Below are 25,145 nucleotides of genomic sequence, written 5' to 3' on the forward strand. Positions count from 1 at the left end.
GGCGGGGCCGGGAGGGGACGGCCCGGGGCGGCGCGGAGGGCGGGCGGGTCAGCCCCAAGTCAGCAGGGCCACAGCGCCAGCCGGGCCCCAAGCCCTTTGGCCCCCGGGATGCTGATCAGTGAGGCGTCCACCCGCGGCTGGGCGGGGCCGCGCCCCTCTGACATTCGGGCGGCCGGAAGGACACCGCGGAGAGGAGAAGACGCTCCCCGGGCGGGTGGGACACCATGGAGCGGCGCGTGAGCGTGAAGACCTGGGTGGCTGCCAACCGGGCCTCCTTCCAGCCCCCCGTCTGCAACAAGCTCATGTGAGTTGCAGGGCGCCCCCGCCATACCCCTATCTGTCCTCACCTTCTCCCCCTCCTCCATCTGCACCCTCATCCTCAGGCTCCAGCTCCTTGACCCAGAAGCCTGCAGAGGGGGCTGTCATTCTCAAGGTAACTTCGGGGGAGGGGGAGGGCCGGCTGTTCCTCTTTCTGGTGATTCTGTAGTGGGGACTGTGGCCCTGACGTCTGAAGATGGCTGGTGCGACACTGAAGCTGTGAGAGATGAGATTGCAGGGCGCACCCCTCCCTCCAGGGCTGGGAAACTGCTCTCCACCACCAAGTGACACCCATGCACTTTGGAGAAACTCAGAAGGGGGGGGCAGGTTCAGTGCCCCAGAAGTGCAGGAGAACCCAGGTCTGAGGACAGCTGAATCCTGCATCCCAACCCTGTCCAGGAAGCTGCAGGCCAAGGTGAAGTCAGAGAGTCACCTCCTTTGCAGGATCTTGATGTATGCTCTTCCCAGGGCCCCCCTTTGCTGGTGCGTGCACACACAGGCACTCACACCAGGCCCTCCCTAGGCCACCTCTGCCTGCGGCTCCCAACAGGCTGACCTGTCTGGTGCCATCCTTCCCCAGCAGACCTCTCAGGCCCCACCTTTCAGCCCTGCCACCTTCCCCGCTTCTCTCAGTTCCATGGCTAGGCCTGGTGTGCTCCCCAGGTACAGATTCGCATTCCCCACATTCGCTGTGTTGCAGGACATCTCCACTGGGGTAGCACCTCAAACTAGACAGCTACAATCACTAACACTTCAACAAGCCAGAGACTATGCCAAGTGTTTTTACATTATCTCATTCAATTCTCACTATAGACCCATGAGGTGGGATTTTAATAAGTAACTTTTTCAGTGTCACTGGGCTAGTGCAGGACGGGCTCCAGACTCAAGCTCATGGAACAGTTTGATTTCAAAGTCCACACATGCTCTTGGTCACCAGTTAATACTGCCATGGCTAATGGTCAACATCTCCCCAAAGCCTCGTTGCTTCTACCACTCAAAGTTTTATGATTGTCTTCACCTCTCTCCTCCACTTCATCCCTGTCCGGTCTCTCATCCCCAGTCCTCCAATTTCTACCCCCCCATGCTGTCTCACATTCAGCTGCTCCTCTCCAGCCCCATGGCTGCTGCTCTGGTTCCACTTTGTCACCTCCAGCCTGGGCAGTACTGGTGGCCTTGCTTCCAGACCCCCCACTAACCCATATAATCTGTTTAACCCTATGAAGTAAGAATTGTCTCTCCATTTTACAGATGAGGAAACTGAGGCCTAAAGAGGTTAAATAGCATGCCCAAGGTCAGTGGTAGAGCCACACTTGATCCCGAGGCTGCCTCCAGACCCTGTGTTTTAAACACACGCCATGCTGTCTGAGGTCCCTACTAGAGGTCACAGTCTCCTGAGTCCACTGAGTCAGGCCTCCAGCAGTGGAGAGTGGAAGGTCTCATTGTCAGACAACTTGGGGAGGTGGTTGATAAAGGTCCTTTTGCCCCTACACTGCCCCAGCCCCAAAAGTGGGGCCTCCAGATTGCTGCTCTCTTGTAATGAGAGATCTTGAGTACAGCTCAGGGATTCTGGATGATGAAGCCATAGATCCAAGGCCATCCGGTTCCCTTGTTGGGTCAGAGGATGTGGGGAGATGCACACAGCATCACAGACACACAGACACTTAGATGCACACGCTGGGGATAAGACTGAGGGAGATAGGGACAGTGATGCAGAAACCTGCTCCTTCTACCAGGTGTATCTAGGCTCCCTCCTGCCCCCCACAGGCCCCTGCAAACCCTTCTCCCCTCATTCCCAGGAGCTGACTCAGGACTTCTTCCCCCTCCTCCACTGCAGGCACCAGGAGCAGCTCAAAATCATGTTCGTCGGGGGCCCCAACACCAGGAAGGACTATCACATCGAGGAGGGTGAGGAGGTAGGCTTCGGACTGCCCTGTCCCCTGACCCAGGCCATGGGCAAGGAACGTTGCCCCTGGGGGTAGGGGACACTTCCTAAGCAAGGGCCAGAGTTTGTGGATGAAGAGGGATAGACAGGTGGCTAATGGGTGAGGGGCACACCTGAAATCATAGGGCAAAACCACTGCCTCCATGTTGGGTACACAGTGACACCTTGAGTCTAAGCCAGTGAACTCTGCTGGGGGAGCCCCAGAAACAGCCCAGCCCCTGTGGGTGAGAGAGGCTGTAGTTGTGGGGCTGCCCATGCTCTGGGTGGGATGCCCTGGTCCCCTCCCCTCAAACCTGAATATACACGATTGGCCTCCAAAATGAGACCGAAGTGCTAGAGGGGGCCTGGGTGCTCCCATATGGTCCCACGAGCCTGGTTCTCTGGGCAGTTTCCTCTCCTGCAGACAGGAGGTAAAGTCCAGGAACACAAAGTGGGGGTGGGCTGAGCTGAGGGGGTGATCAGGGGATAGGGAGAGGGTTGAGAGAGGTGCAAGTGGCTGAGGGGTGGGCATGGGTGAGGGGACCCAGTACTGAGGGAGAGATTGGTTCTGGGAGGCCCCCTCCTTACCTAGAGGGTGCAAGACACAACTGTTGCTAGGAGCTATGTGACTGAGGGGCGGGACGGGGGAGGGGGAACATGCACTAGATATCCTTTTGTACTTTGAATTTTGAACTGTGTTTCTCTACAATCTACCCAAAGATAAATAAACAAAAGTAAAATTAAAAGAGAAAGATGGGCCCCCTTAAGGAGAAACAAGGATGGGTTCCCAGCTATCAGAATCTCTGGTGGAGGGCCAGCCCGTGGCTCACTTGGGAAAGTGCGGTGCTGATAACACCAAGGCCACGGTGTTCAGATCCCTATATAGGGATGGCCGGTTAGCTCACTGGCTGAGCGTGGTGCTGACAACACCAAGTCAAGGGTTAAGATCCCTTTACCAGTCATCTTTAAAAAAAAAAAAAAAAAATCTCTGGTGGAAAAGGATCAGGATGGGGCTCACCTCATCTTGGGGGGGCCTGATTCTGAAGTTCAAGGTCCAGAGTCCAGTTTGGTCACCAGCCTCCACCCCCACCGCTGGCATCTCACCACAGCCGAGGACTGCAGCAAGCACTGGAGAATCACTCATTCAACAAATATTCACTGGACACCTACTGTGTGCACCTACTGTGTACGCTAGGGCATCAAGGACAGTGTGGGCAGAGGGGTGATGGGCCCCGGGCCAGCAGGGAGCAGCCTCTGCCAAGCAGAACCGGCCAGCCTGTCACCCCTCACCTCTCGCAACTCCAGGGGACCGACCTCTCCCAGCCACCCCTTCTCACAAACATACCTCACTTGAGACCGTTTTCCTCTGTGGAAAAAATCATCAGGAAAATCCACAGCTACAAAAAGGAGACAGAATTAGATTGGAGTGGCCAGGGTTGGGGAGAAACAGCTGGCCACGGGGTCTTTCCTGCCTGCCTCAGTCAGCCTCCTCTTCCAGAGGCTTCCACCTCGTCTGTGGGCCCTGGTCTCGGGTCTACCTCTCCTGTCTCCCGCCCACTTTGCTTCCCTCTCGCCCGCTACCGCCTCTGCCCCACATCTCATAGTCTCTCCATGCTGCTCGGGCAGATGGGTGTCTACTGAGGGGCCCAAGCCAGCCCATGCCCTGACTCAGTTGGTGGCTGAGAGATGAGGGGGCGGGCCTGCGCAGGTGTCCTCGCTCTGGAGGAACACACACACAGATGGCTAGCAGGAGTCTGGCTGGAGGCGGGTTTGTGATGGATTGGTCCCACCCTGCAGGGACTGGTAGGGGGGAGGGCAGGGTGCAGTGCCCGCCACAGGCTGTGGGTGGCCTCAGGCTGTGCTGTAGAAGCAGCCACAGCCCCAGGGTCCAGGCTTCTTCTGGAAAGTAAAAAGGGAGTCACTCAGACATGGGTTTGAATCACACCTCTTACTGAGCCCAATTGTACTCCTCATTGAGCCCTGGTCTCCGCCACAGCCATCAGCTACCCCTGGCTCTCTTCCCCAACCCCAACTCCCTTGCATCACCCACCACACATACTCCACTTACCCCACTCCTTCCCTTGGGGCATGCAGGTGCCAGCAGGCCTGGCTGGGAGGCAGATGAACCTGGATTGGAGTCTCTGCCTCTTACTAACCATGTGATCTTGGAGAGGCTACCTTGTGAGCCTGTTTCCTTAAGCACATGGGGACAACGGCCCCTGCATGGTGGAAGGATTGATTTTGCATACAGTATGTGCAGAGTAGGTGCTTACTCGCCTGGGTCCTCTGCTCCCCACCCCTCTCCACCTCGCCTGCCTGTGAGGCCTTTACAGGCCACAGAAGCAGATTCTATTCAATATCTGCTTAAGACATTACAGCTAATCTTCTAGCTAGCCCCAAGCTCCCAAACATCATTTACTTCCAAACAGCTGTTCAGATTTTCTGCTGGTCAGTGATCTATACCTCTGCCCCAAGCCAGGCCTGCCCCTCATCACAAGGAAGGCTGCTGGGCAGGGGACAAGACCTAGGAAAATTTTGCTTCTTTCTTATGTTTCTGTTGACGGTCCCTAATACCTCATAGCCTGCTGGGGAAATGGTTTGAATCTGGCCCAGATGATCACTCCCGATTCTTCCCTCCCAGCTTTCCCTGATATTCACAGGGCCTAAGGGACACACACACACACACACACACACACACACACACACACACACACACACACACACACGCTTCCTTCTACCTCAACGGGGTGTGGGGGCATGCTGAATTGCTCTCAATGAGAGAACCTGGTAGGTATTTTCTCATTTGTATTAAACAATGTTTATGGGCTGTTTTTAATAATGAAAGTAATTATTGTTCATTGTAGAAAACAGGAAGAAAAATGTTTACCACATTCATAATCCCGCCACTTGAGGAACCCACTGTGACCACGTTGCCTATGTTATACATGTATCACTGCATAATTAGAATTCTGCTGGGTATAGTTTTGAATCTTGCACAATAACTTTAGCATTGTCTATTTTCCCATTTTATTAACAGTTATTCAAAAACATAGTTTTTAAAAGCTGCACAATATTCTACATTTTGAATCTACCCTCAAATATTAACATTTCCCCTAGTATTATTATTAGCATTACTTTTGTGATTCCTACCATCACTAATATTAACAGCTAGAGGTTAATTGAGTGCTTACTATGTGCTGGGTACGTTTGTGTACAGCATTCTGGGCAGTCTTCACAGCAACATTCTTTTTTTTTGGTGGCTGGCCAGTACAGGGATCCAAACCCTTGACCTTCACAGCAACATTCTGAGTAGATACTGTCATGTTATAGATGAGGAAACTGAGGCACAAAAAGGCTAAATGAACTGACCAAGGGCACACAGTGACCTGGCAGAGCTGAGGGCCAGGTCTGCTGACACTAGTCTCTATGCTTTTAACTGTGCACTGTGATAAAACAGCCTTGCATGTACACCACTAGGTAGGTACATTTCTCATAACCAAGGCCACATTGCTGAGGTGAAATTACCAGCTCAAGGGTGCACAGTGGCCAAAACTTGCCCAGTTTCAGCACTGAGGGTCCCGCATCCCAAGAAAGCCCTCAGTCCCCACAGGGGCGTGAACTGTGAGGCTCTTCATGCCCGCTGCCACATTGCCCTTCAGAGGGGTGGTGTCAATTTGCCCCTTGGGGCAGACTACAGAGCCACATTTCTCTGGTTCCCTTGAGCTCGGCTTGATTTCCCTTAGTAGATGCTGTGACAAGAACCTCTCTCTACTCTAATTCCTTACATGATGATAATAATAATTATTGTTATTAATAACACCCCTTCATCTATTTGGCTGAAGCTTTTAACCCCCATGCAGTGTGCGACCGGTGAAGAGAAAACGTGTCTGCCTCCTCCTCCCCACTCCATGGGGTGATCTCAGTAAACATGTTAACTAGAGACTTAGGGTAAAGAAATAGGGGAAATGCAGGAGGAGCCACCCCGAAGAGAATAGCAGGGGCTGCTCCCAAACCCCACAGCCCCAACACCCCAGGCTGCCACTGACACCCACTGGCTGACCTCCACAGCCCGCCCTGTGTCAGAGTATCACCTTGGCCAGAAGAACCTACACAGGCTCCAGAGCCACACTCAGGTTCAAACTGCTGCTCCAGGACTCACTAGCTGTGTGACCTTGCGTGAGTTGCTTTACTCTGAGCCTTGGTTTTCTTTTTCCTGTTTCTTTTCTGCAGAGTGGGGCTAATAATACCTTTGGAGGCTGTCATAAAGATTTCTGATAACACATATGAAAGTGCTTGGCACAGCCCCTGACACGCAATGAATGGGGGTTGCCCTTACCTGCTGGCTCACTGAACTCTCTCATGAGCATCTCATTGGCCTCCTGCCCCCAAGCCAGGCAACAACTGTTGCATCCTGGGTACTTTGATCATCACCTGCATGTTCCAGACATGACCTAGGTGTTTCCCCAGCACTCCTGGCACTCCTGTCTGTGACATGCATCAGGGGAGATGGGGACCACAGGACAGGAGGGATGGAGTTGCTCATACACTCCAAGGCCTTCAGGAAGTTTCTCAGGTTTCCTGGTCAGAACTCAGTGCCTGGGCAGTAGCCAAGGACCTGGAAGTGGATGTGGGGAGGGTCCGAGCCTCTTTGCTGTCTCACAGGTGTTTTATCAGCTGGAGGGAGACATGGTCCTCCGAGTCCTGGAGCGAGGGAAACATCGGGATGTGGTCATTCGTCAGGGAGAGGTGAGGTAGGCCCCAGGGGCCGGGGAGGTGAAGGACCGTCAGGACAGGAACCCACCCCATGCACTCGACCTGGCCTTGGCCGAGGTCTTGTCCCGCCTCCCTTTCCTGCGCCTGCCCCATCCCCGGGCACTCCCTCCTGTAGCTGCTCCACCCTCAGTATGGCCCAACATTCCCTCCGGTTCCCTAGTGTAGAGGCTGGGCAAAGAGGAGGGTCCAGGGAGGACAAGCAGTGCCTTGCTGCCCCTTGGGTCCGCTGGGATGCCCAGGATGCTGCAGGTGCTGAGGTCTGTGTGAGGGTTTGCAGCCTTGCCGGGCATCTGTCTCCACCACCGCAGATATTCCTCCTGCCTGCCGGGGTGCCCCATTCACCACAGAGGTTTGCCAACACCATGGGGCTGGTGATTGAGCGGAGGCGGCTGGAAACCGAGCTAGATGGACTCAGGTATGCAACTGGTCTGAGAGCTGGGGCAGAGAGAGGGCAAGCCACAGAGGGGTGCTACTCAAAACTGCAGCAGGAAAGGCCCTAGATAGACTCAAGAAAGCACTTCCAGGCCCCCGTGAGAGTGGGAGGGCTTCTCAGCAGAGGTGATGGAAATCCTGTATTTGCTGGCTGATAGGGGAGGGGCTAAGGTGGGGTAGGTTCGATGCGGGGTGGGGGCATGGTCTCTGTGACCCCACGGGAGCCCAATCAACCTGATGACCTTCTGGTTGGAATCAAAACCTGTGCTTTCTCCATGACGTCTGCTGGGAGGGGTGGGATGAAGAAAGGGTGGGTTTCCAAAGTTGGACCCACCTACCAGTGCAGCAGGAACACGGCTGCTTCTCTGCAGAGTTTAGATTCTCGGCCTGTGCCTCCCTCTGCTTGTTTCTCTACCCCAGCTCATCCCACAACAAGCGCCAACAGTTGGATGACACTTGCTAAGCCAGGTACCCGGGTAAGGGCTCCATGTGTACTTATTCATTTAATCCTCCAGTGATCCTCTAGGTTAGGCAGCGTTATCGTCCGTACTTTACAGGTGAAGAAACTGGGCACAGAAAGTTAAGCTTGCTAGAGAATTACGAAGTTAGGGCCAGGACAGGACAGAGAGGAGCGTGAGCCAACACTGAGGAGGGGAAGAACCACGGGCAGCTGCAGACACCGAGTCTGTAGCTGCGATCCCCATCTGGTGCTGAGCAGTTTACTGTCCTCTGAAAGGAGGAAGCAGCTACAGCTCAGGGGAACAAAGAGTTTCCAAGAGCTAAACTATTTTTCGTATTTTTTTACTAAGAAAATTTAAGTTTCCCCATCAACTTACTGGGATCGGGATACTTTAGCCCACATCTTCTGTTATAATGGGCATTTTTTTAATGCTTCCTTTTTTTTTTTTTTCTAATTACCAGAGTCATACATGTTCATCCTCAAAATCTGGAAAAGTACAGGAATGTAAAGTGAACAAAATTAAAATTTCTCATCACTAAAAGGGTGTATTTTATAGTATGTGATTTTTATAAGAAAAAAATATAAAGAGAAAACAAAAAAATTCCTTGTCATCCCACCAGTTAAACCTCATGAAGTGCTTACACTTCCATCTTGTCTTTTTTCTATGTACATCTATACCTTATCACATTGCAGTTTTATTGCATGCATGGGTTTGAATTTTGCTTTAAGAAAAAAAAAACTCATGAATATTTCTCATACTAGTAAATATTTTCAAGAAACACAATGTTAATGGCCGCATAATAATCTACTGCATAATAGTTTCTTGTAGAGACAGATACCTGGCCTTAAATTTTAAAGAAATCTTTCACAAGGGGCTTTACATAGGGAGTCTTTAGTGATGGAGAGGATGGTATCCTCAATAACATTTTATGGCAAATTTAATAACAAATTTAATCTGGCTTCTTTTGACCTTTAATAAAAGCCAGAAACTCAACATTAAAATGCCACTTCAAAGGCAATTCCTGGAGGGCATTGCAGTCTAGTTATGAAGCTTTTTGGTGGCCAGCTCCATCCCAGGATAGAATTTAGGGTGTTGGGTGGATGGATGTGCTATGTGTCTGTACCCCATCTCCCATTAGCAGGACCGCTTCCCTTTTTCAGCAGGAGTTGAAGAGCAGACAGGGCTGACTTGCCCCTTGGAGCTGGACCCAAGAATTAGGCATTCAGTTAACAGATGCTCCCGGCACCCACCATGCTGCCTGCACAGGGGCCTGAGATCCAGCCCAGCCTGCCAGGTGCTCCTCAGGCCAGTGGAGGAGCTGAGCGGAGCTAGGGGCATAAGTGGGCTTCAGGGGTCTGCTGAAGGCTATGTGTACATGCACATGGCCCTTTCCCCAGAGAAGAGGTCCAAAGCTCTGATCAATTCTCAAAGGCAGCCATGACCCTAAAAAAGAACCCCTTATTTGGGAGCGTCTTCACACATTAGCGACGTAAATTTCTGTGTACTCTGACCTAGAGCACCACAGGCAGGGAAAGCATCCAGCCACTGGCCCTGGGTTTAGGCTCAACCTCACCTTCCTCTTTGGGAAAAACAAAGACACTTGGATTAGAAGCTCTCTAAAACTTCTAAGACTGGCTTGAGTCTGGCCTGCTTCTGCCACTTTTAGGTTGTGTAGTCCCTGCCAAGTTGCCCAGCTTCTTTGAGCCTCAGAGTTCTGTTTTATAAACTGGCTAGTTTGTGGAACCGGGAAGAGCTATGTGAATGTTGTGGACAATAGCCCTCCCACTTTGGGGGCACATGCATACATTGGAGGAGGCATGTGCAAGTGATCGTGCATTGATTGCTAGGTTGTGCTAACAGAGGTCAAGCAGGCAGCCCAGCTCTACAGGGTCAGGGCTCAGACGTCCACAAGCAGAGCCAGGCCTGAGCGAGGCTGCCCTGAAGCTACCCAGATGGGGAGCAGGGTCGCCTGTCCAATCCTCTGACAGATACTACGTGGGGGACACCGTGGACGTCCTGTTTGAGAAGTGGTTCTACTGCAAGGACCTCGGCACGCAGTTGGCCCCCATCATCCAGGAGTGAGCCCCCAGCCCAGCCCCTGTCTCTCACTGTCCTGACGCTCCACATCAGCACCTGCTGGCCTGGAGCCATCACACTGGGGAATTAGGAAGAAAGTCTCCCCTCCCAGGATGGGGGGTCCGGGGAGGAGAGCCCATGGGGGAGGGGAGAGGGGCTGCTCCACAGGGATGGGAAGGAAAGAATGGTGGATATATGAAGGGTCTTCAAAAAGTTCATGGAAAGATTTATCTTTTTTTTCCCCCAATATCTTTTAATTCCATTTTCCCACGAACTTTTTGAAGTACCCTCACTCCCCTGAGTGTATGGTGGGCTCCTGCACTTGAGAATGTGAGTATGGTGTGTGTGTGCACACGTGTGCCTCACTGGCCACTCAAACAGGAGTGCCTGCCATGCCTGCTTTGCCCCCAACCCCCCCCACCGTGTGTCCCTGCAGGTTCTTCAGCTCGGAGCAGCACAGAACAGGAAAGCCCATCCCTGGTGAGCCCACTGGGAACTGCCTCTCTCTCTCCCTCCCTCCTTTCGAAGAGTAGGCAGGGTCTTGGCCCAGGGTACCAGGGAGTCTCTTTCTGAGTACTCTGCCCAGTACTCAAAGTACAAGACAGCACCAAACAGTACCCCCCACATGGCTGCTTCATCATTGAACTAGATCCAGAGTTCATTCTGGCACTTGAGAGCTGGGACTCCTAGGAACTGGGTCCTCTGAGGCTGGGTGGGATGAGCCCAGAAAACACTAATCATAGCTGTGCTGTGGGTGCAGATCAGCTGCTAAAGGAGCCACCATTCCCACTGAGCACACGCTCCATCATGGAGCCCCTGTCTCTGGAGGCCTGGATGGATGGCCACCGCAGGGAGCTGCAGGCAGGCACGCCCCTCAGCCTGTTTGGGGACACCTATGAGACCCAGGTAATGCTGTCCTGGCCACCCAGGGCATCCACCAAACAGGCTGGGGAAATGGGAACTAATTGCCTGTACACGCACGAACACACACACACACACACACACACACACACGTTTCGGAGGTTGTGGACACAAGCATAGGCATGACTCAGACAATGGCTTTGCTGTGAGTGGAAGTCTGTGGAAGCTATGTGGTCCCAAGCAAGGTTTCTTTGCTTTTAGAGTGGGAGTTACCCCATCCACATGCTCACACATGAACCACTGAGCCCTCCCACCCCATCACGGCAGTGTCATTCAGCCCTGAACTGGCCTGGTGGCCCTGCCTCCTGCCTCTTTCATACCCCTGCTCCTACCTGCTTCCGTTTATGCCAACAAATACCCATGGAGGAATCCCACTCTGGGCCAGAAAGAGAATGGCCTGCACAGTAGCTGTAGGCCTCCAGGCCGATGCAGGTCCCCTCCTCCTCCTGAGGCCAGACTTAGCATCTCCCAGAGAAAGGAGGAGATGCTAAGGAGATGCTCCCTCTGTGGAGCTGGTGTGTGTCCCTGGTGTGCGTGCCTTCGTATGAGCATGCATCAGAGGGAGCACAGGTGAATGTGCACATGAAGGGCAGGCATGTGTGATCCCAGTAACAGGTGGGCCACACCCACTGTGTGGCAGGCTGCAGGGAGCCTGGGGCCTGGGGGCCTTCCCTCCAAGTCCTGATCTCTGCTTGGCACATGGTGATGGGGCTGTGTTATGGCCCCACCCTTGCCCCACAGGGGCCTCTCCCCCGTGGGGCAAGAAGTGCCAGAAAAATCTGCTTTACCTCCCACCAGGTGATCGCCCATGGGCAAGGCAGCAGCAAAGGCCCGAGACAGGATGTGGACGTGTGGCTGTGGCAGCTGGCAAGTAGGGCCCTGGAAAAGGCAGAACAACCTCTTGTCCATGGGGATCAGGTTGCTCTTAGGCCTTGGGTTCCCACGGCAGGACCTGCTCCCAAGGCCTCCCTGTCACAGCAGAGTCAGGGACATTGAGACAGGAGTTGAGGCCCACTAGCCTCCATTTGCTTCTCCTGTTCCTCTTCTCCAGGAGGGCTCCTCGGTGGTGACGATGGGGAGACAGCACCTGAGCCTGACCCCTGACGACAGCCTCCTGGTGCCAGCTGGAACTGCGTGAGTACACGGGGAGGACTTCTCCCAACTGTGGGACCACCCTCCTTTCCCTGGGATCCTTGGGGCCTGGCCTTGTCTGATCACTGCTCATCTGTGTCTCTCAGGTACTCCTGGGAGCGAGCGCAAGGCTCTATGGCCCTATCTGTGACCCAGGACCCTGGCCGCAAGAAGCCCCTGGGGTGACCCTCTTGCTGTAGGCCAGAAGTAACCACGCGTGCACCTGAGAACCATCCTGAGCACAACCCCTGCCAAATTACTCTCCCTGCCCCACTTCTTGTCTGTGTACTGCTGCCGAGCATCTCAGCATCCCCCACACTGGGCCCTGGACATCAATGTCCCCCATCCTCCTGCCACTCCCAGCCCAGGTGCCAGGCTCCTGGGGACCAGTGCCTCCCCTTCTCCTCAGTCAGCCCTCAGTCCACTGCCACACCGGTTCTGCCAAGAGGTCTGCCCCCTGCAGCTGGGCTGCTGCTCCGTCCCTCTGTCCTCATCGGCTCAGCACAGCACTGGCCTGCTACCAGGAAGGCCCTCAATAAAGTCTTCCTGGTGAACAAACGCCTGTGAGTCTGTGCAGCACACGCTGCCATCGACGGCGGCCCGTGTGCTCCCCTGCACCTGTGTTGTATGTCTGGGGCATCGGGCACCAGGTGACCATGTACGTGTTGGAGGGTCTGTCATGGGGTGTCTTTGCTTATGGTTGGGCATCCCTCACTATGTGTGACCCCATCCGTGCATGCTCCCATGTCCTGTCCTGGAAGCATAGCTATGTCATCTCTATGCCTCTTTCTCTTTTCCCACTTGTTCTTTTTTTACATAACTTAAAAAAATGTGATCTGTTGAGTTTTTTCTCCCATAATAGAAGTGATCTGTGCTAACTGTAGAAAACAGAGAAATACCTAAGAACACAAAATCCCCACACCCAGAGTTAATGAGTGTTAAAACCTAAAGACTGTGATCAGCCTTAGGACGGGCCAGGAGCCCTCTCAGGAGCTTGGCAGCGGGGGGGGCGGGGGGGGGTGCCTGGCCTCACACCCCCTGCTCTTCATTACATACAGTTGCCATGGCCAAAGACTCGGGAGGGCTCCCTGGGCCTGCTGGGTGGCAGGGTGGGGGAGCAGGAGAAGGCGGACCTAGGAATGCTGGGGCCCAGAAGCAGCAGTGGGCAGAGATGAGAACATGGAACCTGTAGTGGGCGGTCTGGGCTTGGTTTCCTGGAATTTCAGGGAGAAGTCAATGAGGGGGTGCATGTGGGAGCAACAGAAGCTGGATCTGGACAGAATAGGTCCCTGCTTGGAGTCAAAGCTTCCTCCAGAAAAGAACACTCGCACCCTCTTGTCTCCCCCAACCACAGCCTGGCACCCGCTGCTGTGATACACTTCCCTAGTGGGCAGAGGAGGACCTGACTTTGCTGAAAGGGCTTCTGGCCCTGAGGGATGGCAGGACCTTCACTCACTTCTCTACCCCTGAGGGCTTTCCTCTCCTGCAAGCAAAGAGACACCTCCTCCAAACACCAATGGGCCAGGGCTGTGGGGGCAGAGGCTTGGCACTGCTTGAGCTGTGGTGATGTGTTGCTCTGTGCAGAAGCTGAGAAGAGAACACAGTCTGGCCCAAGGAAGCCACCGGCCAGAGTACGTGGCCACCAGAAGAGGGGTTTATTCCTAGTACCAAGAACAGGCCTAATCCCAGACAGAAAATAATGAAAATTACATCTTGTTTTTCTGAACACCAGATCTGTGCCAGGGAATCCCCCAAAAGTTTTTACATGAATTATCTCATTTTATCCTCACAGCTCTCCAAGAAGGTGGCAACGCCGACTTCACAGATGAGGCTCAGAGAGGTTTGGACATTGGGTAACTCTGTTCCAACCCAGGCCTGTCTGCATTCAAAGCTCAGGCTGGGTCTCACCACCCCACTTCTCCGGTTCTCACAGCCTGTCTGCCCTCAGCCTTGGCCAGATGGGAGGGAGCTCAGGGCAGGGGAGAGGGGACAGGGCCATGGTGCCTGAAACCCAGAGCCGTAAGCAGAGCTGGCCACACATGGCACCTGCTGATCACAGCCAGTTGGTGAGGGGGGTGTCAGGCCCTGGAGCTGGAACCAAAGCTCACCTCGGCCCTGCTGTCTCAGGTTACCAGGAGCCCAAGCCTTCATCTCCACCACAGGCCTGGCCCTGTGGGCTCTTGCAAACGCCTCACAGTGGTGCAGCAGGGCTTGTGCCTTGTCCAGAGCCAGCCCCAGCTCCTGGCTCCCCACTCTGCAGTGAATGCTGGGGGATTGTGGTGGGGAGACAAGGAGCTATGGGGGGTCGTGGACAGGAAAGCCTGTGGACGTCAGGATTGTGCTGATTGCAGGAGAAGCACCCAGGTCCCCATGCTATGGCAATAGAAACTTGGCAGGGGAACCCTCTGCCTGTGGGACATACTCCATCATGTTCATGAACTGGGACCATCACAGACTTTTGAACCATCAGGAACCTGGGAGAAGGTGGAGGCTGAGCTATACCAGGCGTGCGGCATGCAGCACGCTGGCAGGGTACCAACAGCCCTGGTACCTGGAAGTCATGAGTAGGCTGGTCGAGGCTGCCTCCCTCTCCTGGAACAACGTCCTGCTGGCTCCACAGTCCCTGCAGCCAGAGCTAGTGGGGACAGGGAGGCGGCCACCCGGCCTGTATATATATATAATGGGGGAGGGTGGGTGGAGGTGTCCAGGGAGGCCTAAATGATCCTGAGCACCACAGGTCACCAGGACCAGTCCTGCCTTCAGGCAAGGAAACGTCTGACCACTCAGGACTGCGGATGCCCTCTCCCACCTCACCGCGCTGGACTTCCCATTCACTCCAGGACTTCCCTGGGCCTCCATCTCACCCCTGCTGAGCTCTGCGTCCTCCTCTGCCAGCAGGGCTTGGACACCCACCTCATGTGGAGGTCACGCAGGTTTCAGGGAGGAAGGGCTACAGGGTTCTCCTTTGCCTGCAAACAGGAACATGGGGTGTTTTTCAGTGGCTGCAAGATGCTGATGAAAAGCCCAGTATGTTGAGTCACTGTGGTGGCTAGCTGACAGTGACAATTTTCTCACTTGCCCTGAACACTTGTGCAGGGCTAGGAAGACTCTGGAGCCTGCTCTCAGGTCCGCCCATGGAGATTCATAACCTGAGCACTCCCTCTCCCCTTCCTTCTCTCCCTCCCTCCTCTGCTCCCCCTGCCCCCCTCCCCCCCTCGCTCTCCTCCTCTCCCTCTGCCTTCACCACTGCACGGGGGTCCTCAGAAGAGGCCTGGCTTCCCTGCCTCCCCATCTCTTCCCCCGTGGTGCCTGCCTTCCTGGCACCAACCCTGGGCGTGGAGTTTGTCCTGGGCCTGGCAGGGAACAGCCTGGCGCTCTTCGTCTTCTGCTTCCACACGCGGCCCTGGACCTCCAACACAGTGTTCCTGGTCAGCCTGGTGGTGGCCGACTTTCTCCTGATCGTCAACCTGCCCCTTCGCGTGGACTACTACCTCCTCCGTGAGACTTGGCGCTTTGGGGCCACAGCCTGCAAGGTCAACCTCTTCATGATTTCCACCAACCGCACGGCCAGCGTGGTCTTCCTCACTGCCACTGCGCTCAACCGCTACCTGAAAGTGGTGCAGCCCCACCATGTGCTGAGCCGGGCCTCAGTGGGGGCAGCTGCCCGGGTGGCTGGGGGGCTCTGGGGAGGCATCCTGCTCCTCAACGGGCACCTGCTCCTGACCACCCAGTCCAGCCCCTACTGCATCAGTTACAGGCTGGGCACGCAGCCCTCAGCCTCACTCCGCTGGCACCACACGCTGTACATGCTGGAATTTTTCCTGCCGCTGGCGCTCATCCTCTTTGCCATTGTGAGCATCGGGCTTACCATCCGGCGCCGTGGCCTGGGCAAGCAGGCGGGGCCGCAAAGGGCTGTGCGCGTGCTGGCCGTGGTGGTGGCTGTCTACACCATCTGCTTCTTGCCCAGCATCACCTTCGGCATTGCTTCCATGGTGGCTTTCCGGCTGCATGCCTGCCATGCCCTGGACATCTGCTCCCAGCTCTTCCATGGCTCCCTGGCCTTCACGTACCTCAACAGCGTCCTGGACCCTGCACTCTACTGCTTCTCCAGCCCTAGCTTCCTTCGCCAGAGCCGGGCCCTGCTGGGCCTCATGCAGAGCTCGCAGGGCCCGGAGAGTGAGGACAGCTCCTACCAGCCCTCCGCGCGGTGCGGGGAGGCCTCTTGGAAGTCGGAGGCTGCGGTGAAGTCGCAAGTGGAGGAGGTCTGGCTGGAAAAGGAAGGCCCCTCCCAGGACTGAGGATCTGCTGCAGGGGAGCTGTGCTGCAGGGGTAAGGACTGCTGGGCTCTGGCCTGGAGGGACAAGGTCACTCCCTGGACCGCTGCCAGCACTGGGTGCCTCAACCAACCGAACAAGGCATGTCTGCAGACCAGGAGCCAAACTGAGGCAGTAGCAGGACTCAGGTGGGTGGCAGGGAGAAAAAGCTGCCTAGGCCTTACAGTGTGTCCAGGATGATGATCCAGAGGGAAGGAAAGAGCACAAAGCCAGGCACAGACAGATAGGGAGCTGTGGGAACACTGACTGAGACAAAGGGCCTGCACAGCTGCCCAGTCCCAGGGATCGGAGCACAATTACTGCAAGAGCAGAAGTCTGCCTTAGAAACTGGACAGCTGCATTTTCTGTGATATCCAGTTTGTCCCTTCCAATACTAATAAATTTCCTTTTGAAAATGCAGTCCTGTCTCAGCTGTTCTAAGGAAAACCAAACAAATGGTTTGGCGTCCAACCCGGGAATGGGTCAGCAGGAGTCCAAGAGAGCGCCCCAAGGTGAAAGGGAACTCTGGGGACAGAGTGGGGAAGCTGTCCTGCAGCCTCTTCCTCCCAGGCACTGTCCTTTGCTGGAGCTTTTGAAGCCCTGGAGTGTCCTTAAAGGCAGAACTGCTCTCCTGGACTTTGGGCCACAAGGGCTCCAGACTTTGGGCACAGGGTTTGATGATGGGGACCTAATTACCTCTCCCCAATTCCCTTTGGAGTTTAATCCGCTTAGTCCAGCCCTCACATATAGTTGACAGGATGCTCCCCCTCTAACAAAAATCCTCCGGAATGGAGGTGAAAGCCCTGGACTGTCGCCCACAGCCCAGAAGGGGGGCATGTTGGGTTGGAAGATACAGAAAAAGTGTCAGGCAAAGGGAGGCAGGCCTGGGGGGTGACAGGATGGATGAATTGGAACCAGTCTCCACACTATTTCTCCAGCCCACTTCCCTTTTCTGGAAACTCACCAGCTGCTCTCTGAAACCCACAGAGATGCTGAGGACCAAGCCAGGTGGTGGGAGGGGTGTTCCACACCCCCCATCTTCCACAGTGGTTCCTCATCTGTCTGCTCCCTCCCTCCACTCCCACTGCTGCTTTTCACCCTGGCAGAGCCACTCCTGGGGACTCTCTGCCTCTCTATGCCCTCTGCCACCCCGGGGAGGACAGGGCCAGGCCTGGGCCAGCCCACCCTCAGCTTGAGGTTGATGATTTCCAAGTGTGACTCTTTCAAGAAAGGCCCACACACTCCTCGGAGCTGGGGACTGAGCACCTCTTTTTTGTGGAGTCCCCACCCGGTTGCTACACTCACTGCCTGCTAAACACTGCGCACCTTTCATCTCCTACTTTCTCTGCCCCTGTACGTACCCGCCTGGCAGATGGGTCCCCACAATGCCACTTCCTTAATCGCCTCCTCCCTGAACCCTTCTCCTACCCACATGTCCATCAAGCCCGCCCCCCGCCCCAACCCCTGGGCTCACGCTCCCCCACCTGATGTAAGAGAAGTGACACTGTGGCTCATCGGCTTCCACTCCACACCCACACTGGATCTTCCTTGCCCCTCGCCTTCAAGTTAAGGGCTGCTCCCTCACTGACCAGCGGCCGCCCCTCCCTGCCTCACCTCCCCACCCATCACAGGGCCGTCTCTAAAGGGCTCTGGGTGTCTCCTCACAGAGCAGGGCTTCAGGCTGCTTCCACACTCCGCCTGCACGTGAACAGGACTCCCTTCTCCTAACCTTGGCCCCGATCCACCCTTCTCTGGCCTTAGTTTTCCATCTGTGAAATAGGAACAGTGACCCTGGCCCTCACCCGAACAATAACCACATGCCAGAGCATCAAGTGACGAAGGCAGTGGAGGGGGAGGGAGAAGGAAGACTGAGTGGGGGAGGAAGAGGAGAAAGAACACTGTGTTTAAGTGCAGGGTTTTCTACAGACGGGAGAGTAGCACCCATGGTGGTATAAGGACAGCTGGAGGCAGCACCAGCAGAGACCCCATTTCCTACATCTAGGTTCCAAACAGCATTTTGGTCCCTGGGGTGGGCTGCACTATTCAGTTGAATTTTGGGCAGTGCCTTCCATCTTTTCTTTCTCCTAATATAACCTGCTGCCACCCTGAGGGAAGATCAAAGGGCATCCATTACTTTACTCCAGGGACTCCTGTGCACAGGAGTAGGCAGGCAGGGCTGTGTGATGGGCCAGGAGTCACTAATTTGTCCATTGTTTACTGGGCACCCCCAAGGGGCAGACACGGAGCTACAAAGACAGACAATACTACTCTGACCTGGAGCCACTCCAGGCCAAGCCTGAAAGAGACAGACCTGCAAGTGGATCCAGTGCAACCCAGCTCTGCGTAACCCCAGGCCTTTAGGTAGTACCGCGCCATGGAGAGCACAGAGGTGGGAAGAGCTCACTGTGCCTGGGCGTCAGGGAGGTGATGCGGATGAGCCGGATCTCAGAGGATGGGGCGAGGAGAGAAGAGCGGCAGCCCCAGCACTGGGGAGAGCACAGACACAGCCACAGAGCAGTGAGGAGACGAGCTGTGTGGGGCAGCGGGGAGGGGGATCGCTGAGGCAAGAGACAAGGAGGCCTCGCTCAGGAAGGGGAGTGCGTGGCAGGAGGCTTTTAAGTGGAAGATGATGACCAGTTTTGCATTTTGATCAGTGACTCCGGTAATAATGTAGAGGGACTGGGGAGGGCAGGGGTAGGGGAGACAACTAATTAGGAAATGTATTCCAAGCAAGGGCCTGAAGAAAGGCAGTGCACAAAGGGCCAAGATGAGAGGCACAGCTGGGGTGAACAGAGCAGTGACTCTGGGTAAGGGTGGACGTGACACATTGATACATAAGGAGCAGGTTTGGAGGGGAAGATGAAGAGTTAAAACAAGATGCAGGAGCATACACAAATACTGATAGTCAACCCTGGACCCCAAAATATGTACAATCGATTATACTTCAATTTAAATAAATAAATAAATATTAAAATCAGGGGGGAAAAGATGCAGGGTCTTGTAGGGCCTCCAGGTAAGCATGTACAATAGCATACTTAATGGCTGGAGATGGGATTTCAGGGTCTTCCACTTACTAAGAAGAGCTGAGATTATGAGAATGGATGGGGGTCAGCTGGCAAAGAAGGACGAAGAATCATCTTTTAAAAAATCCCTGCAAGTAAGGGGCACACAAAGGAAGGCCCAGTGAAAGCCCAGGAAAAACCTTTCGGCAGGAAGGAAACCAGGATGGCAGCAAGAAGAAAAGGGCATAAAAGAAGTCAAGGCCATTTCTTTGCCCAAGTAAAGAGACTGTCCATTAAAAAGAACAGAATAAAGCCTTCTTTTATGAAGGTAAAAGTCAAACACAAAATACCCAGACAGCCTGCAACATGTCTCATACAAGAATAGAGCATTTTCAAAAGTGTTTCCTAATTACATGCTGAAAAAAGTTGATCCAAAACCAAAGTGCATGTCTGACACTGTCTGGTCAAGTATCTTGGACGGACACCCTGGATTAACATTGTCTGGTACTATTTATAAAATTTAAAAAAAAGCTTTTTAAGAAGTGATAGGTTCTCATTTGTATAAAATTAATAATATGTAAAAATGTTCTGTATTAGTTATGGATTCATACATATGCATTAATCATATAAAATCACGTATTGGAATGATAAATCTAAATTAAACAGAGTGTTTACTTCTGAGATGGAGAAAATGGAAAAGGGTACACAGGTGACTACTACTATATCTGAAATTATCTTTGTGAAAATTTTGAAAAAATAACTATGAGTAATATCTGAATATTACTTAGCATATCTCTGGGTGGATAATAAAGGGGTCAGCATAAAGAATGAAAAAAATTAATATGGTGACAACAGCTTCAAATGCTCAAGAAAGCTCAAATAGGATGATTGAGAATAGTGTTGGAGTTGGCAGTGAGAAGGTCATTAGTGACTTCATTGACGGCAATTTCAGTGAGTGGTTGGGGGCAGGGGCAATTCCAGAAGCCATAAAGTACTAGAATGGGTTGAGGAATTAATGAGGTCTGAAGTAATGGAGACAAGTCCTCCCTCTTTCAACAAATTTGCTGGTAAAGGGAGACAAGACAATAGCTTCAGGTGAAACTAAGTAGAGGACAGATGTTTTGGTGGTTTGCCTGTTCTGTTATTTTATGGATTGGATGGAGAGACTTAAATGTCGTGGTAGGAGGAGAAGGGAGGGAAGGTAAATATGAAAGAGAGATGCAATGGAGCAACAAACCCTGTGTGTGCCAGGCCCTATGCTAAGCATTTTATACACACTAATTTCTTTAGTCCTATGAGGTAGATACTATTATTATCCCATTTTACAGATGAAAACATTGAGGCACAGAGAGGTTGAGTAACTCGTCCAAGGCTATCCAGCTAGTAAGTGGAATCCAGCCTGCATCAAAACAGTCGACTGCAAGGCCCTAAGGGGGTGGAGGAAGGGATCCGATACATGGGTGGCAGCAGGGTCTGTCCTCAAGAGGTGGAAGGAGGCCTTCTTGGGCTGGGGGAATGGCACTATCTCAGAGTTGGTTTGATGGTGGAGGGAAGAAAGTTGAAGGGATTCTTAGAAGGCTTGGCTCTCAGGGGATGAGGGTTGAGGGAGTGACAAAGGATTGGAGCAGTTGGTTCTGGGAATAAGAAAACAAGCTCCCGAAGAAGAACATGTAAAAAGGCTACTCTAAGCAAGCAGCTCAGTAGGGCCTGAGGAGTTGAGCACCACAGCTCTGGGGCAGCAAGTCCCCTACAGGCTGGGCAGTTTCCTCCAGTGACCCCTGAAGCGAGGAGCAGGATCAGAGTAAATGAAAGGTAAGACTTAGCCAGGGTGGGGCAGAAGAAACCCCCTAGGAAGCCCAGCCATAAAAGCCCAGTCCTGGCATGGAACTTGAGGTTGGTCCTCCTTGAGAGGTAGGGCATGCAACACCCTGAGCTACAACGGAGCTTCCAGAAGGAGGGAAGTGATAGAAGCGTACTTCAAAAAGTGTCTGGAAAAACAGAATTAAAAGATAATATGAATCTTTCCATGAACTTTTTGAAGTACTTTTGTATTCAAGTCAAGATAAAAAGTCTTAATAAAAAGACACCGAGAGGGGCTAGCTGGTTAGCTCACTTGGTTAGAGTGTGGCCTTGTAACACCAAGGTCACAGGTTTGGGTCCCCATACTTAGTAGAGGCAGAGCTGCTGTGCTCCACCTGGAGGGGTCCCTCTGCTTCCACAAAACCTTCCCTGACTGCTCTACCCCAGAACTCCTACATGCACCAACACAGCCCTAGTCATCACTTTCTCTCGTCCATAACCTTGGGGGTGCATTTGTCTTGCTTCTCCAGGGAAACTTATGAAAGAAACTCTGTCTCCCCCACATTTTTTAAATTTCTCACAAAGTCCAGCACACAAAGGTCACACACACAGACTGGAGGGGTCCCGTGTGAGCCCCAGTTCACCCTCCCCCAGAATGGCCTTGGCATACCTATTGAGGCAGTCTACACAAACAGGCAAACACAGGAGCCCTATGCTGGGCACCATCCTGAGCACCCCAGCACACAACCCAGCACTGGCCACAGCAGTGCGAGAGTGGCCTCGGGGGGTGGTTAGTGAGGGAAAGGTCCGCCTATTGCTCCTCATACCTCCAGGCCTGGGAGTACAGGCTCAAATCCACCTACCACAAAACCTCCATGTCCTCAGGATGTGGCTTATGAGACAGAAGAAGATGCAGACCCTGGGGAAAGGCCCCTGAGAGTCTGTGGCACACGCTGAGGGTGTGACAAGGGATAGCAGGCTGTCTGGCCTATTAGCTCCCCAAGGCCCTCAGGGCTGGGCAATGGGGCTGGAGCACCTGAGACAAGGACACTGATGCCAAGGCCCAGGGGCGTGCATGCACAGTCTTATAGCTGAACCACTGTCCCAGGAAAGGACAGCATAAAACCAGGCATACTTTCCAGAAATTTATTGGAAACACGATACAAATTGATTAGCAGATGGCATCTCCTTACAGACATTCCACACTGTGATCTCACACTCGGAATGAATTATCCTGGGGAAACACTCATGAGCACTGATGCATGCTCTGGGTTAATGTTCTCTAGCAAGGAAAACCAGAGACACGGTGGAGAGGAGCAGGAGGCAGGACAGAAAACTGGGACTGGTTCTTCTGAGGGGAATGGTGAGGTGGGGTTGCTAAATGGGTAAATTCCCCAAAAGGAAAACAGGGACAACTATAAAGAATAAAGGCTTTCCCCCTCCCTCCCAAAAGCGCTTTCCTCCCTAGGCAGGTTAAAACAATGTACAAAACCCAAGGGGCAGCTCCTGCACCTACACTCACCAGGGTCTTAGGACAGCAGTGGGACATAAACACCAGGCTCAGTTGAACACAACACACAGCAGACCGAGGCCTTGCACAGCCTGAGCCTTCTCGCCCTTAGACACTCCTCCCCGCCCCTCCGTGCTCTGCTCTGAGAGGTGGGGCTGACCCTGCAGTTAGTTGCCCAGGCTCCCAGGAAGACTGGCTTCCAGCAGGGTTTAGCTAATGTGAGGCACCTGCAGAAACCTGCGGGCAAGAGGAAGGGAGAAGCCAGGCCGTTTCTCCCACACTCCCTGACTGGGGGGATGTTTCTGACAGGGACCGTGCCTCCTCATGGCTCCAGCTCCCACCAGTTAGGCCCTTTATGGTCCCAGGCCCTGCCTGGTGGTGGCCCTGGCCCCTGGGCTCTGGTAATGCAGCCTCCCCACTGTCCAACCAGCCTTGGGGTGGGGGCAGCTTTCTGCCATCATTTCCCATCCCTGGCTTGCCCCTTGCTCCTCTCAGCTGCTTGGCCTCTCAGCTCTTCTTGTTTCTGTGTTAAACAAATACCCGGATTAAAACCCCTCCATTTTAAATACTTAGAGTGGTTTCTGTTTTCCTTTTTGGGCCCTGAGCCATAGAAACCAGGCTGTGGACAAGGCAGAATTGTGAGAGGCATGCCAAAACGTTCCAGCGACAACCTCCTGTCTATTCTCCTCCCTTGCACACCTTTAGGAAATGAGGGGTGGGCGGGCCCTGACCAAGAAGGAGAGAAGAGACACCTTGCAGAGCTTCTGTGTCCTCACGGAGAGGGCACAGCACCACGGCATGTCTGCTGCGGACTGTGCAGGCAGTGGGCGTATCTGCCCACATGTTCACTGAACAACGGTGACACCATGGCCCCAGAAAGGGGGTGGCTGGGTAACCCTCTCAGCACCAAACGCTCAGAATGGCAAAGGCAAGGAAATAGGCTTCTTTGGCCTCTTTCCTCATTGCCTGGAGAGTCGATCAGCTGGGACTTTCCACAGCTGAAGTGAGAGCATCGAACGTTAGTCCACATCATCTTCATAGGAGGATAGGACTGCAGAACCAGGGGTTTTTACTAACAAGTGAAGGAAGAGCCTTCTTGATACATGTGGCTCAAAATTAGCTGCACTTTTCCCAAAGCTGAATGTGACCTGGAGTGGGAGGGCCTCCTGCTCTTCCTTCAGGCCTGCTGGACCATGTCCAAGTCTCTGGGGCCTGGGGAGAGGGCCTCTCCCCCAGGCAGAGAGAGTGAAGCTGGCAGCAGAGCCATGGCAGCTGCTTCCACAATCAAAGGTTGCCACTTAGCGGGGAGCAGGAGAGGAAGGTGAGAGGTGAGGGAATCTCCTCCCCTTCTACATCCATGAGGGACGAGAAACCCAGCGCTGGGGCAGATAGACAGCTTTCTGTGTCTCTTTCCTTAGATGTGGGAAGTAGAGAGCCAGTGCCTCCTCCTCCCGTCTCTCTGTGGGAATCCTGGGGGAGGCCTGCCCCTCCACCCTCTCACTAAGCACCTCTGACACAGGCCCCACCTTCAGGGGCCCCAAGCCAAGACCCGTGCAGCTCCAAGAGTTGGGAGTGGTGAGAACGTGTCCTGGCCACTGCCAAGGAAACCTAAGATGAGAACCAACTCTTCCTCCTCAGAGAAGCCAAGGTGAATGCAAAACTGGAAGAGAATAGGCTGCTCGAACCCTGGGCACCCTCTCAGCCAGCACACACCGCGCTGGCTCTGCTAAGCTGTGCCCAGCCTCAGAGGACACAGACGTCTAGAATGTCATCAGCATTTCTGTGATACCTCACTCTTGGGGGCGGGGGACAATTCAATTGTAGCCACTCTGTCCTGCAACAACCTGGCAGTTTGGGCCATCTCATAGTTGGGCCTCCCAACTGCAGTCCAGAGATGACTGGGAGGTCAGACTCCAGCTGTCTTTCATGGTGCTGTGACCGTGTGCCCTGCAGCCTGTCCCTGCCAGGGCAGGGGAGTGGCCAGTCTCACATCTGCTCGGGGGATAATGGGGCACTGAGTTATTCCTATCCCTGCAGCTGTGTGCACAGAGCAGCAGAGGGGCCAGCCGTGATGCCACCAAGGCCTGGTGCCGAAGGCAGACAGGAAGAGACCAAACCAGTGGAGCAAGCAGGCTCCCCAGGGCCTAGGCACATACACTCACAGAACACCAGGCCAGAGAGGTGGGGACCCGGTGTCATACCCACAAACTCAGTTCTCTCACTCCACCCCCCAGGCCAAACACAGTCTAACTGCTTAAAACAATAGGCTGATTGGTGAACCACTGTAGGACCCACCTAGCTGCAGCTCCTCACCAGCTGGTTTGGCTGTAAGGGAACAAGGCAGTAAGCAAATGGCTTGTCACAGTGATGTACATGCTTGGCACATGTAACATCTGCTCTTGTTGGAGTTGTCTGGCACCAAGCAGAACCAAGGAGAACACCAGCCTCTCTCCAATGGCAAAACATAAATGATAAAAAGAGTTTACA

General features: G+C 53.8%; 2 protein-coding genes across 2 annotated transcripts; both read left to right on the forward strand.

Moving 5' to 3' along the window:
• The first annotated feature begins 224 nt into the window (after nt 1–224).
• On the forward strand, nt 225–12,582 carry HAAO (3-hydroxyanthranilate 3,4-dioxygenase). The gene is made up of 10 exons (XM_008569554.1): nt 225–304; nt 2,153–2,231; nt 6,902–6,985; nt 7,321–7,427; nt 9,894–9,983; nt 10,418–10,461; nt 10,742–10,887; nt 11,701–11,769; nt 11,954–12,036; nt 12,141–12,582. Exons 1-10 carry the CDS (start codon nt 225–227, stop codon nt 12,217–12,219), a joined length of 861 nt encoding a protein of 286 aa, XP_008567776.1. The 3' UTR covers nt 12,220–12,582.
• Nucleotides 12,583–15,122: 2,540 nt separating this feature from the next.
• On the forward strand, nt 15,123–16,331 carry OXER1 (oxoeicosanoid (OXE) receptor 1). Its single transcript, XM_008569560.1, has one exon. The coding sequence runs from the start codon at nt 15,168–15,170 to the stop codon at nt 16,329–16,331; it is 1,164 nt and encodes a 387-aa protein (XP_008567782.1). The 5' UTR covers nt 15,123–15,167.
• Nucleotides 16,332–25,145: the final 8,814 nt, after the last annotated feature.

The sequence above is a fragment of the Galeopterus variegatus genome, unplaced genomic scaffold (genome assembly GCF_000696425.1).
Source record: "Galeopterus variegatus unplaced genomic scaffold, G_variegatus-3.0.2 Scaffold511, whole genome shotgun sequence".
NCBI classification, from domain to species: domain Eukaryota; kingdom Metazoa; phylum Chordata; class Mammalia; order Dermoptera; family Cynocephalidae; genus Galeopterus; species Galeopterus variegatus.

What these genes read in the sequence shown, in the direction of transcription:
- HAAO (XM_008569554.1), top strand. Translation starts at nt 225, where the DNA reads ATGGAGCGGCGCGTGAGCGTGAAGACCTGGGTGGCTGCCAACCGGGCC. An exon ending in TGGTCATTCGTCAGGGAGAG is followed by an intron (nt 6,986 to 7,320) that starts GTGAGGTAGGCC and finishes CCACCACCGCAG; the next exon opens with ATATTCCTCCTGCCTGCCGG. An exon ending in AACAGGAAAGCCCATCCCTG is followed by an intron (nt 10,462 to 10,741) that starts GTGAGCCCACTG and finishes CTGTGGGTGCAG; the next exon opens with ATCAGCTGCTAAAGGAGCCA.
- OXER1 (XM_008569560.1), top strand. Translation starts at nt 15,168, where the DNA reads ATGGAGATTCATAACCTGAGCACTCCCTCTCCCCTTCCTTCTCTCCCT.